We start from the raw sequence: 12,245 nt of genomic DNA on the forward strand, positions 1-12,245 counted from the left end.
GATAATGCTTGAAATGTACTCACCCACTTACTGCACTTATACAGGATTAGGAACAATGAAGATTGAACTGTACAGCAAATAAACACATTCAGTGTCAGCTTTTCATAAAGTTAAATAATACTGCACAAAGGATTGTGGACTCACCTTGCTGTCTGCGAGAACAAACACAAGCCGATGCACGGTCTCTTTTTATATGTTCCCATTGTCCTTGGTGTGAAGCCTCCTTGCTTTACATGGGCATGCAGTGGTAGAGTTACATGAACCTGTTGGTCTTCTTTGATGAAGATGGGTCATAGATAATAACAAGATGCAGTGAGGTTATATATAGAGTACAGTGACAACATAATGCCACATTTGAGGAACACTGAATGCATGCAAACACAAATTATAGATTGCTTTGAAAAAGATTAAGAGAAAATTGTCTAACAACAACTTTGTTTGCTATCCAAACCAGAGATTAAAAAGAGTTTAATCAACAATTTAAAGTGACAGCATGCATGTATATTATTTGCACTGTATATACAGTACCTACTTTGGATTTGCACATGCCCACAGACATTTACATTTATCTTGATATTCAAAATGACCCATAATTGTATAGTTAAACCCAGATATAAAGCAAGAATACATTTTTTATTTTCTTTGATGGATTCAATTATGGAAGTCCATCTGGCAGATTGCTGCATTAAATAATTAAATGACAATTACTTTCATTTACTTGTATTGGAAACAAATGAAATAATCTCAACCCATTGGTCAATCCAACAGAAACATTTTAAATGAGATGAAATGATGCATTTTTGATGAAATGTCAACAAGGACATTGCTGCATCAGACAAATGATAATATTCTTTGTCATTTCAAGTAAGATTCCTCCATTTCCACTATAATATTTTCCATATGTTCTCATATGTCACATTGTCCTTGTGCTTCTTTTTAAAGCTAGAACACATATTGGATTTAGGGTCAAATTAATGAATTTCAAATAATATATTTAAACGTTTGAGTCCATAATTGATTTTGTTTTAAACAACACTTATGTATCAAAATGAGATGAAATATCTCACCAGACACACTTATTGACAACATAAATGATCCTGTGAAATGTCAGCTTTGTCCTGTATACCTTACATCTTACTTCAACATCTTCCTCTTTTCAAAATCAAGAAAATAACGTATAGACTCTTTAAGTTAGAAATGTCAACAAGGCAGATTGGTGCACTGCAAATTACGGTGGCCGAGAGGTGCGAAAGCGTTACAACGGCCCAAAACACTTTCAATTGAAGAAACACACTGTGACTTCAGAAACAATACAAATACAAAACACGGTACACACATTTTATTTTATTTTTTGCATCGTTTTTGAAACTGGGATACATTTTCCACTCATGGAAATGTTTGGGCATTTGCATCTGTCAGCCACCGTAGGAATATTTAGAAAATGGGATGAAATGATGGATGAATATGTTACAATAATATATGTACATGACACTGATTAACATTTATCTGCATACTTTCCACATCACACCTCCTTGTATCTCTCTAGTTAGAAATCCTGCAAATTAAAAAAGATCAACATGCCTATTAGAGTTGACATGCAGCTTCAGGTTATTTATACTATCTCTAGGATCTCATCCACATTCATGCAGAACTAAAGCTGAATATTCCCTTTGATTCCCCCAACATGTTTTCAGGGTCTTACAAAGGCTATTGTGGTGGATAAAGCAGCCTAAGGTGATTAGTGTCTGGACACCAACGGGCAGACAACCTTTAAAAGTGGATTTGAAGAGGATTGATTATATTTCTTTTAGAGGATTATTGCAGGCAGCTGGTGCGGAAATAAAAGCCGTGGAAGCCAGAGTGGGAAACAGTTGTTTTAACAATGAGGCGCTCCAAAGTAAACAGAAGTGCATTGTTATTCGTGTCCGAGGTTGTCCGTGATCTTCAGCGTTAACCAATCACAGATAACGTTTCAAGTGAAGCTTTTGTCTGAGGTTATGTAGAAGAAATGTCACAGCAAGGTGAGCCGGGGACAGGAATTTAACATGGCGTGTGTCATCAGGTTTTAAGTTTCACATCTGCAAATATATCTTTCCATCAGAGAGTCTCTTTGAAGTTAGGCATCACCTCGTTTTACCTTCCCCTCAAAAATGCTTATAGAAATCCTGAAACGCCAAGGAACCTTTTAAACCACATTAAACTTAATCTTGTGTGGACATCACTAAAAGGATTTTTATTACCTTAAAGGCAACAGAAAAGTTACACTGCATTTTATTTAGTTCTCTCTAAGGCCACTCTACAGAACAACGAAAGTGCTAAGTATAACAGATTTTACAAACTTGTCCTGTTTGTGTATAAAGCCCTAAATGGGGAGGGCCCTACTGTATATGTTGCAGACCTCCTAATCCTGTATTCTAGCTCGAGGCCCCTCAGGTCGACTAACCTGGGACTCCTGGTTGTCCCTCGCGCCAAACGTAAACTCAGGGGCGACTGGGGCTTTTTTGTGTTGCATCCCCCTCCCTATCAGATCAGCCCCCTCTATTGACTGCTTCAAATCCAGGCTTAAAACATACTTTTATTCTCTAGGGTATTTATCTGGCTGATAGTGCCTATGACTGTGTATTTGTTTATTTGTACTTATGATATGTGTGTATTAATATTCATGTCTGTGATTCTTTTATTTCTTTATTCTTCGAAAGGTTGTGTTGGCTACCTGCTATGTGCATCTCACGCCACTTGAAATTTGCACAGCTATATACAAGCTAGCCACACGTAATATTGGAAATTAAAGTTAACCAGCTGTTTTCACCCATACAGTCTATGTTCTCACTGCCCCCAATCTCGTGGTGAGAAAAGAGCAAATTGCTTATCATGTGAATGCAGCTTAAGTGTTCGTGTTACATCATTGTCATCCTTAAAGCCAGAATAATGCTGCTGTCGGCTAAAAACTGCAATGCTAAAATGCTAATTTGGTCAAATCTGAAAGAACAATAAAGCAAAGTTATTGATTACTGTTAAATGGTAACAGCAACACAAACATTTAAACACACACAATTGATTTTTTTATGCATTCTATTTTCCTGATACACAAGAGAAGAATGACCTATGACCCTCATCGATTACTATAGATGTTGAATGTTGAAAATCCTCCTCTTGACAGTGCATTAAAGCAGAAAGTCTATTAGAGGCTGTAGGGTATAATACTAATAACATTATAGTACTTCTGTTGTATTTTGACACTCCCAGGGGCTTTTGTAGGAAAATGGAGCAGGTAGAATGGAGTGAAGTATGAGAATGAAATCTTTCAAAGATATTGTATGTGGTTGTTTCCCTTGTCTCCTTTTAGTGGTTTGAAATTATTAATATAATTCATTTTAGATCTTGTTTCTGAGCTTTTCTTGGTTTCAAGTGAGACAACCGACTGATTTTGAGCAAAATAAATAAATAAAAGACAGCGTGACAAAAATAACCTAGTTTTTTGTGTTCCTTTCTTATTTGGAACAAAGCTGCTTTGTGCAGCGGTGACAGAATGAGGAGGAGAAAGATAATTAATTGATCAAACCCCTTTCTTTCTGGGTCGAAGAAAACTGAGACAACCAGGCATAGAAATGTGAGAAATAAATAGTATAAACATGTAATCTTTATCTGTTGTTACCTACATTACAGAATCCGTCATATTTTAGGCAAGGCAAGTTTATTTATATAGCATCTTTCAACACAAGGCAAGGCAGAAAAGTCTTCAGCAGGGTTTAAAATAGTAAGAGTTGCAGAGGACCTGCAGGTTTCTGGGAGTTTGTTCAAGATATTTGGAGCATAATAACTGAACGCTGCTCCTCCATGTGTAGTGCTGACTCTGGGGACCGAAAGCAGACCCATCCCAGGAGACCTGAGAGTTCTGGATGGTTCATAATGTAGCAGGAGATCAGAAATATGTATTTGGCCCCAAATCATTCAATGCTTTATAAACCATGCATGAGTATTTTCAAATACAGTCTTTGACAGACAGGAAGCCAGTGTGAACACTTCAGAACAGGAATGATGTGATCCACTTAGTGTTAGTGAGGACTCGGGCAGCAGCGTTCTGAATCATTCGCAGCTTTTTAATAGATTTTTTTGTGAGACCTGTAAAGACACCATTACAGTAGTCCAGTCTGCTCAAGATAAACGCCTGGCCAAGTTTTCTAAATCCTACTGTGACATTAGTCCTTTAATTCTAGATATATGTATTCTTAAGCTGATAGTAGGCTGATTTAGTAATTGCTTTATTGTGACGGTTGAAATACTGGTTAGAGTCTGTGACCACACCTAGCTTTCTGGCGTTATCTGTTGTTTTGAACATTGCCGACTGAAGCTCAGCACTGACTTTTATTCGTTCCTCTTTGGCTCCAAAAACAATAACCTCAGTTTCATCTTTGATTAACTGAAGAATATTCTGGCACATCCAGTCATTGATTTGTTCTATTGGACCATAGTCTGCTGATGAAATGGTTATCTAAAAGTGTTTGTCATCTGCATAGCTATGGTATCTTATTTGGGGTTTTTTCCATAATCTAAGCCAGTGGTACCATGTAGATGTTAAAGAGAAGAGGCCCCAGGATGGAGCCTGTTAAATTTATTGTTCACAGATTATTTATTTTAATACTGACTTAATGTTGGCTACATCAGTAATGCTCGTCTGCCTGGGAAATAATCAGAATTATATAGTTTTTCGCTAAGATTTGAGAATTGTAAAAGTGTATGTTGTCGATAAAGTTGGTTGAGGCGATATAGTAAATGTTTACTATTGAAAGATCCGGGCTTTGACAGCAGATCAACATTTGGGACATAAAGATGCCATAGTTGTTTGTCATTTGCATATTATTATGTAAACGCTAGAAATGTTATAATACGTAATGAGATTTTGCATGTGGCTATACCAGCATCTTTGACCAGGCAGTGTTCTACCAACACTTTTAAATAAGAAAATACATGTGGAAATGTTGTCAATGTGGTACTTATGATAGGCGAGAAGCTACGCAAAAGTGTGCTTTTAGATGTAGAGCTTCTAAGGAATTTAAAAATGAATACAGTCAAACTCTAGATAAATGCATTTCATGAAATAACTTCCTGTTGTTTATCATTTTTAGTTTGTTGTCTTTATTTCGCTTGGCTTGCAATGTCAAGTGTCAGTTTTGTGGTCGAGCTTTTTTGCAGTACAAAAATAATTAGCTGCTAGCTGGTTAGCGAAGATGCTTTTTCTTTTGCTTCCAGTTTTCTTTTTTAAATAATTTGTTTATTTTTATTATTACAAATAGAGTTGCTTCCTGTGACTCCAGGAACATTTAAAACTAATCTTGGATTAAATAACTGTGTAGATACCATATATTGTAGTTAGAAGTTCATACGACTATTAAACAAATGTAGGAATTTATGGAAAATAATTGTGACGATGTTGTACCAAGGAATACTCAAAGCAGTTATTTATTCATCGATCATTTTTAAATTTGGGTGCTGCAAAATATATATTTGTTTTATTGTGATATTTATTGCCAAATGTTTTATTTATTCTCTATTTTATACTTCTACATTGTAACAAATACACATTTTAAGCACATTTGGTTAGATTGGTATCCTTAATGTGGTGCTTTTAGAGGCTCACTAAGAAAAAAAAAATCTTTAATTAACTTTTTTTTAATCTGACTTAAATTGCTATAGATTGTAGATAACAGTTGTTGTGCACATCTGCACAATGAAATATAAACCTGTCACTAAAATCTAGCTTATGGTCCAAAAAGGGCGGGCAGTGCAATCACAAATGGTTTCATTCTCCTGAGAGACAGACCTCATCTGTTTAACTGAACATTAACAGACTGTCACTCACTGCATATAGAGTCAATGAGATTTAACAGAAGAGAAGAAGTCGTGAAGACAGAAAAGTCTTTGTTGTGTCGCAGTACACCACAACTCTGTCTGACAGTGTCCTCTTTTGTGTTTCTCACACAGAGGAAAACGCACTGGACATTTCTGCCAAACAAAGACTCATAGAAAATGTCATGATCCAAATCAAAGCATGTCTCTCTCTGCCAGGCCTTTTTATTTTTTAACAAGTGGAAAAAGAGAGCTTGAAAGATATTCAGTGTGTCTCCATTCCCTCTGAGCTGCCACATCACTGCAAGCTTGGGATCATATTGGACAGTAATGACATCTAATAATGCTTTCTGTCTTTTCATTCATATTTCCAGTGACGGGTTGGCTCATTCACTGCAGCACAACAGCATAGAAGCATGGTAAGACCTTATTTTAATTGCCTTTCATTGCTATTAAAAGTAATCAGGGGCTTGTATCTGTATCAAGAATAACAATATAGCCAGAACTCAAAAATAAATGTTATATTAAATGTTAGACTTTGTATTTTCATAGAGTAACTTCTTTACAGTAAAGAACGCTTGTCAGAGAAAAAACTGTTATCTGATGCAGAAAAAAAGAAAAACTGTTATAGATCTGGTGTGCGATGAGATATGAATCTAAAACAATTATGGCTGACCTTCTGTGAACTCTAGTCCAGTAAAATACCATACAGTAAAAACGCTTCACTACTAGTCCTGCTTTCAAAACCTTACCTAAGAAAAACAATTACAAGCAAACTGTTGTTGAATTACTAAGAGGTAAAAGTATTGATTGTGCTGGAAATATTTTCCCTTTCAGTGTTTTACTATTATATAAGATGAACTCCTGATTGCTGGTTTAATCTGCAGCAATGCATCCTATTCTATAAGATCAGTATATGGTTATAGCTTTGTCCCTATCCTGGGAGAAGCATGTATCCGTAAAAAGTCAACTTCTCATACAATTGTCTTTTTAAAGACTTTCATTTAAGATGTAGGAGAACCTTCAAGTAATACAACACATAATGGCAAGCCTTATTCTTCAGTTCACCACAAACCTTCAAAATCAACATATCTGGACTTTCAGGCTGCCCCATCTAAGTCGAGTAGTCAACTAATTGGTTGCTTTGGTCTTAGTGGACTTAGATTTCTTCATTCTTTCATTCATTTATCACCGCTTATCTGGAGTTGGATTGCGGGGAGGCAGTTTGAGGAGAGCCCCAAATTTCCCCTTTCTTTGGTCAAATCAACCAACTCTGACTGGGTTTTACAAAGGCCCTCCCAGGCCAGCGTGGAGATATAATTCCTCTATCTCTAGACATGCCTTGAACACCTTCCTGGGACAGCAACCAGGTGACATCCTTACCAGGTGCTCGAACCACCTCAACTGGCTGACTTGCTTTCCAGAATCCCTCCTCCTCTACTCGAAGGAGCAGCGAATCTGAATCCCTCCCTATGACTGAACTACTTAGCTTGTCCCTAGAAGAGATGCCAGCCACCCTCCACCGCTTGTATTTGTAATCTTGTTCTTTCGGTCATGACCCATCCTTCAAGACCTGAGGGTAGGAACGAAGATTTCTTCAGTTGAACAGTATTTTTTTTCCTATGTTTTCATTATACACAATATTTAGGGTTGAGCTTTTGCACGATTCCTAAAAAAATAATTGGACAGACCTTTTGATTAAATCAACTATCGAATAGTCTACAAATTGTGTAGTGTAAGTCCACTAAGAATTGATTTAGTGGAGGACATCCCTGGAAAAACGTGGTTTCACTATTGGTATAATATGAGCTGTAGTGTAGTAGTTGTATCAAATGTCATTAAAAGGAGAATACAAGTTACTAGAATTTGCACTTTGCAAGATAAACAGTACACTTTCATTTGTCAGCCCTTATTCTTAAAATGTAACATCTCTGAGCTTCACTGGAGTCTCTCTTCATTTACATCCTTATTAAAGCTGTCTGTCCCTCGGAGAAACAAAAGGCAATCTGCCAGCTGGCTGAGTAATAAGCTGCTATATTCTCTTTCGGCCTCCGAGTGAATAAAGGCCCCATTGCTGTTTCCCTGCCCTCTGCTTTATTTCACAGCATCCTGTCTGGAGTGACTGTACATTTCTCTCCAAGCCGTGCCTCTTGTTTTCTTATAATTGCTACTGTTTGAGACTCTCAGCAGCTGCCCCGGGACACAGAAACATTCCATGTGAAAAATTGTGCTTTTGTTGTATCTAAAAATACACGCAGAAGCCCTTCCTGATCATTTAAGATAGAGTACAGTATACAGTCCAAATTCCAGAGCAGATTTATGATAATGAAACACTTTCATGATGCCTATTTGCAGAACAACATTTATGCAACATTTTTCTTCTTTTAAAGTAAATTGGACCTCTGGGAATTGTTAGAGTTTATAAAACCCTGTGAATAAGGAGCATAAATGTAAACATAAGCTCCATTTTAAGAGGGCTGAGGTTCATTAATCTCATTTTCCTGGCAGGAAATGAGCTCAATGCTTCCTTTCTTCCCCTGTCATTCCTTGTGAATAAGATCAGTAAAGCAGCGTGAGGCGTCCTCCTTCCTGACACAACCTGTCTTCTTAGTTTCCTGTGTTCAGGGAGAAGTGAGCTAACATGAGTGGAGTGCAGATCCTGGTTTCAGGGTTGCATTGAGAGCAGGACTCCAGATGATTGTGGGATTTGGCAGTGATATCTTCCGATCCATGTTTCTTTTTTTCCTCTGTTAAAGCTCAGATACACTTCAGCTGCGCTTCAGGCCAGAGGACGTGTAAAATCTCATGATAACAGTTTCCTTTAAGCCATCCGATCATTCAGTTATAATGTAGGATAGATGACAGTTTTGGATATTCGTTATCAAAGAGCAAAAACATGAACAAAAACAAAAACAATGACAAAATAACTTGATAATAGCAAATGTGACAAATTCATTAGTTAATTAATAAGACATACAATCAGTAGATCATGTCAAGCACATCATGGAAATGAATCATTCATTCAAGTCGGATAACACTAAGGAATAAAGTTAATAATAATTAATGAAATGAGAACGAAGCGGGAAAATAATAGTTACTTCATGTTTCAAAGCTGCTGAGTCATATATTGCACCTCAAACAACAAATGAATCCCAAGGTATAGTTCCTTTACTTCCTGTAAGAAAAAAAGGAGAGTAAAAGAAACTAATTCAGAAATCACAGTTTCAGTTTCAGCCTGCTGCCTGCCACTTGTCCACCCGCAGACCCACCGGACTTCCATCCCCTATTTATTCAGAACTCCATAAAAACAGAGCTGTCTCTGCCCTCTGACACTGTATTTGACGCAATTTTCTTATTTTTTGTTGTTGTAATTATACAGTTTTTGATGAATAAAAATGTAGTTTTCTGGAATCACTTTAACATTTTACTGGGAAGATCTGCATTTTGGTTACAGGGTGCACGCTGACAGTAAGAGGCTGTAGCGCCCCTGTTACTCGGTTTAGACAAAACCTGTACCTGTACTGAAAATGCATTGTCCATCTCGGAAGTGTGAGCAGAATTTGAAACACATCATTATATGCCCCCTCAAGCTTTTAATTTTTGATTTACTGCTGTATTACTGCACCACTAGTGGACTGTTTACAGTACAGAAGAGACCAGCAGAAAAACATTATTATTTTAACATCATCTGGTCAAACGTAAACGTGACATGACAGCATTTCGCTCGTGTGAACAGTTTGCATAAATGGCACTGCATATCATCATCATCATCATCATCATCATCATCATCATCATCATCATCATCATCATCATCGTCGTCGTCGTCGTCATCATCATCATCATCACGTAGATCAGCCCTGATGATGTGACCCAAATGTCTTACTTGGTATGGCAAATTTAGCGCTTTGTCTGCCATGAAGAATGAAAGACAAATGTGAAGGGTGCAGACATGCCCCAACCCCATTTAGCTTGGTGAAAACGTGTCAATTGTCAACATGAGAGTTCTGTCTGACAAGAAAAAGCCCTAACATAAACAATGTAATGCAACAACAGCTGTGAAATACATTTAATTTCTTACACTGTGTATGGATCAGCTACCTGTTCATGGGGTTTACTGTCAGGAGAGGATGTCTCATCATTTCTGTGTAGCAAACTTCCCCTCAGCAGCTAAAATACTGCAGCAACACTGCTGTCTGCACCTCTACCCGCAAACTCAAATCAGGAGCGGAGATTGAAAAGTCCTTTAATGTTGCATATCAATCGGCTTTATCCACCCACTACTCCCCATTGCCGATGCAAGCAATAGAACAGGATATGACTCCTTCATCATTCAGCTAATAATCTCCCCATTTATATATCTGTCCAAACCCATCCGCCCACCTCCCTTCAGATGTCTGATTGGAGTGCTGCGTGCTGAACTTCAGCAGACAGATCTGAGCTACGGACCGCTGCGTCTGAAAATGAACAAGCCAGCCAGCGATCTCTGTAGACTAAAAGCAGCTTTCTCATTGTAAAGCACAATGCACTCATTTCTGGCCCAGTATACGGTGAGTCTCCGTCCTGGGGACTGCTGATAAGATGCAGCATTTATCATTATTTATCCATTTAGTGGCTCGTATTTCACCTTATGAAAAACACCATTATTCAGAGTAATGCTGAAAAACTAAACGGGGATTTGATGATAATAACATTACATAATGCAGAGGCTGCCATAAGATTTACACTGACTGTAGCTAAGCTTGAGGAAGTGCATAAAATCTAATGAAGCAACAGCATCACATCATGGACTTTTCGTCTCAATGTTCCCTTACTCAGGATTAATTGAGCTATCCATTTTCATAGCCATTAGGGTCCTCAATAGTTATGTCCACATTATCCAGCAAATACTCTACTTCGTTTACTGTATGTTCAAGATGTATCAACTCGATTAGGAGAGATTGTTCTTCCTAGCCTCCAGCTAATCAGTACTTAGTAACCGGATGAAAATGTAGGACACATTCTCCTCATTTAGAAGGTTTTACAATGAAATTCATCCAGAACACAAAACACAAAACAACAGCATACATCCCAGGGCCACTTTGGTGGTATTTTATTTTTTTTATTATGCTTTTTGGGGTTTTACCTTTCCCGTAGTGTTTCATATAGTGTTGTTGTGCATTTAAATGGTCCGTAAAGGCTAAAATCCCAAAGTAACCCTCGCCCTTGCATTGGTTAGCGCTCCTACAAAATGTAGTTAATATGCCAAGGGGCGGGGCATCTCTGAGCTGTTGACCAATCACAACAGAGCTGGCCAGCTAACCAATTCAGACAGAGGGTGAAAAGAGGTGCTGCAGTACAGGCGGTATGAGAAAAATAAAGAGCCTTTTTAACATTAAAGCGTGGAGACATGTCCCAGTAGTGAAACAAGACATAAATATAAAGCTCAAAGTTAGCATAATATGTCCACTTTAATGATCAATGATGATATTCTACAGGAAGGCCAGGAAAAAACTATCTTTCAGTCATTTTATTATATTATATACATAATCAGTGAAGCAGTTGTTGGCAAGACAAAAATGCTCTTATGAATTCATTTTAAAAAGTAATGTAAGAAAAATTTGAATCCGAAACATAAAGTAATAAGTACAATGTAATTTATACTATAATATATGTGAATTAAACATACATTTAATGAGGACTATGCACATACATTACCAAATATACTGTGATGGCTATACATGCTGTAAACAGTACTAGGGCCCAGTGCAGCACAATATATACAGTGGGGCAAAAAAGTATTTAGTCAGCCACCAATTGTGCAAGTTCTCCCATTTAAAAAGATGAGAGAGGCCTGTAATTTTTATCATATGTATACCTCAACTATGAGAGACAGAATGAGAAAAAAAAATCCAGAAAATCACATTGTAGGATTTTTAAAGAATTAATTGGTAAATTCCTCGGTAAAATAAGTATTTGGTCACCTACAAACAAGAAAGATTTCTGGCTCTCACAGACCTGTAACTTCTTCTTTAAGAGGCTCCTCTATCCTCCACTCGTTACCTGTATTAATGGCACCTTTTTCAACTCGTTATCAGTATAAAAGACACCTGTCCACAACCTCAAACAGTCATACTCCAAACTCCACTATGGCCAAGACCAAAGAGCTGTCAAAGGAGACCAGAGACTAAATTGTAGACCAGCACCAGGCTGGGAAAACTGAATCTGCAATAGGTAAGCAGCTTGGTGTGAAGAAATCAACTGTGGGAGCAATTATTAGAAAATGGAAGACATACGAGACCACTGCTAATCTCCCTCCATCTGGGGCTCCACGCAAGATCTCACCCCGTGGGGTCAAAATGATCACAAGAACGGTGAGCAAAACTCCCAGAACCACACGGGGGGACCTAGTGAATGACCTG

At 37.6% G+C, this 12,245-nt stretch overlaps 1 protein-coding gene across 1 annotated transcript in view; it reads left to right on the forward strand.

The window, feature by feature from the left end:
- The first annotated feature begins 6,105 nt into the window (after positions 1–6,105).
- The window catches only part of gas7a (growth arrest-specific 7a), a 39,123-nt gene continuing 32,983 nt past the window's right edge, over positions 6,106–12,245 (forward strand). The window contains exon 1 of the mRNA XM_063904813.1: positions 6,106–6,266. Coding sequence (XP_063760883.1) covers positions 6,264–6,266 — 3 coding nt within the window. The 5' untranslated portion in view covers positions 6,106–6,263. The remainder of the gene's footprint in view (positions 6,267–12,245) is intronic.

This window comes from Eleginops maclovinus, chromosome 16 (genome assembly GCF_036324505.1).
Source record: "Eleginops maclovinus isolate JMC-PN-2008 ecotype Puerto Natales chromosome 16, JC_Emac_rtc_rv5, whole genome shotgun sequence".
In the NCBI taxonomy this organism is placed as follows: Eukaryota; Metazoa; Chordata; class Actinopteri; order Perciformes; family Eleginopidae; genus Eleginops; species Eleginops maclovinus.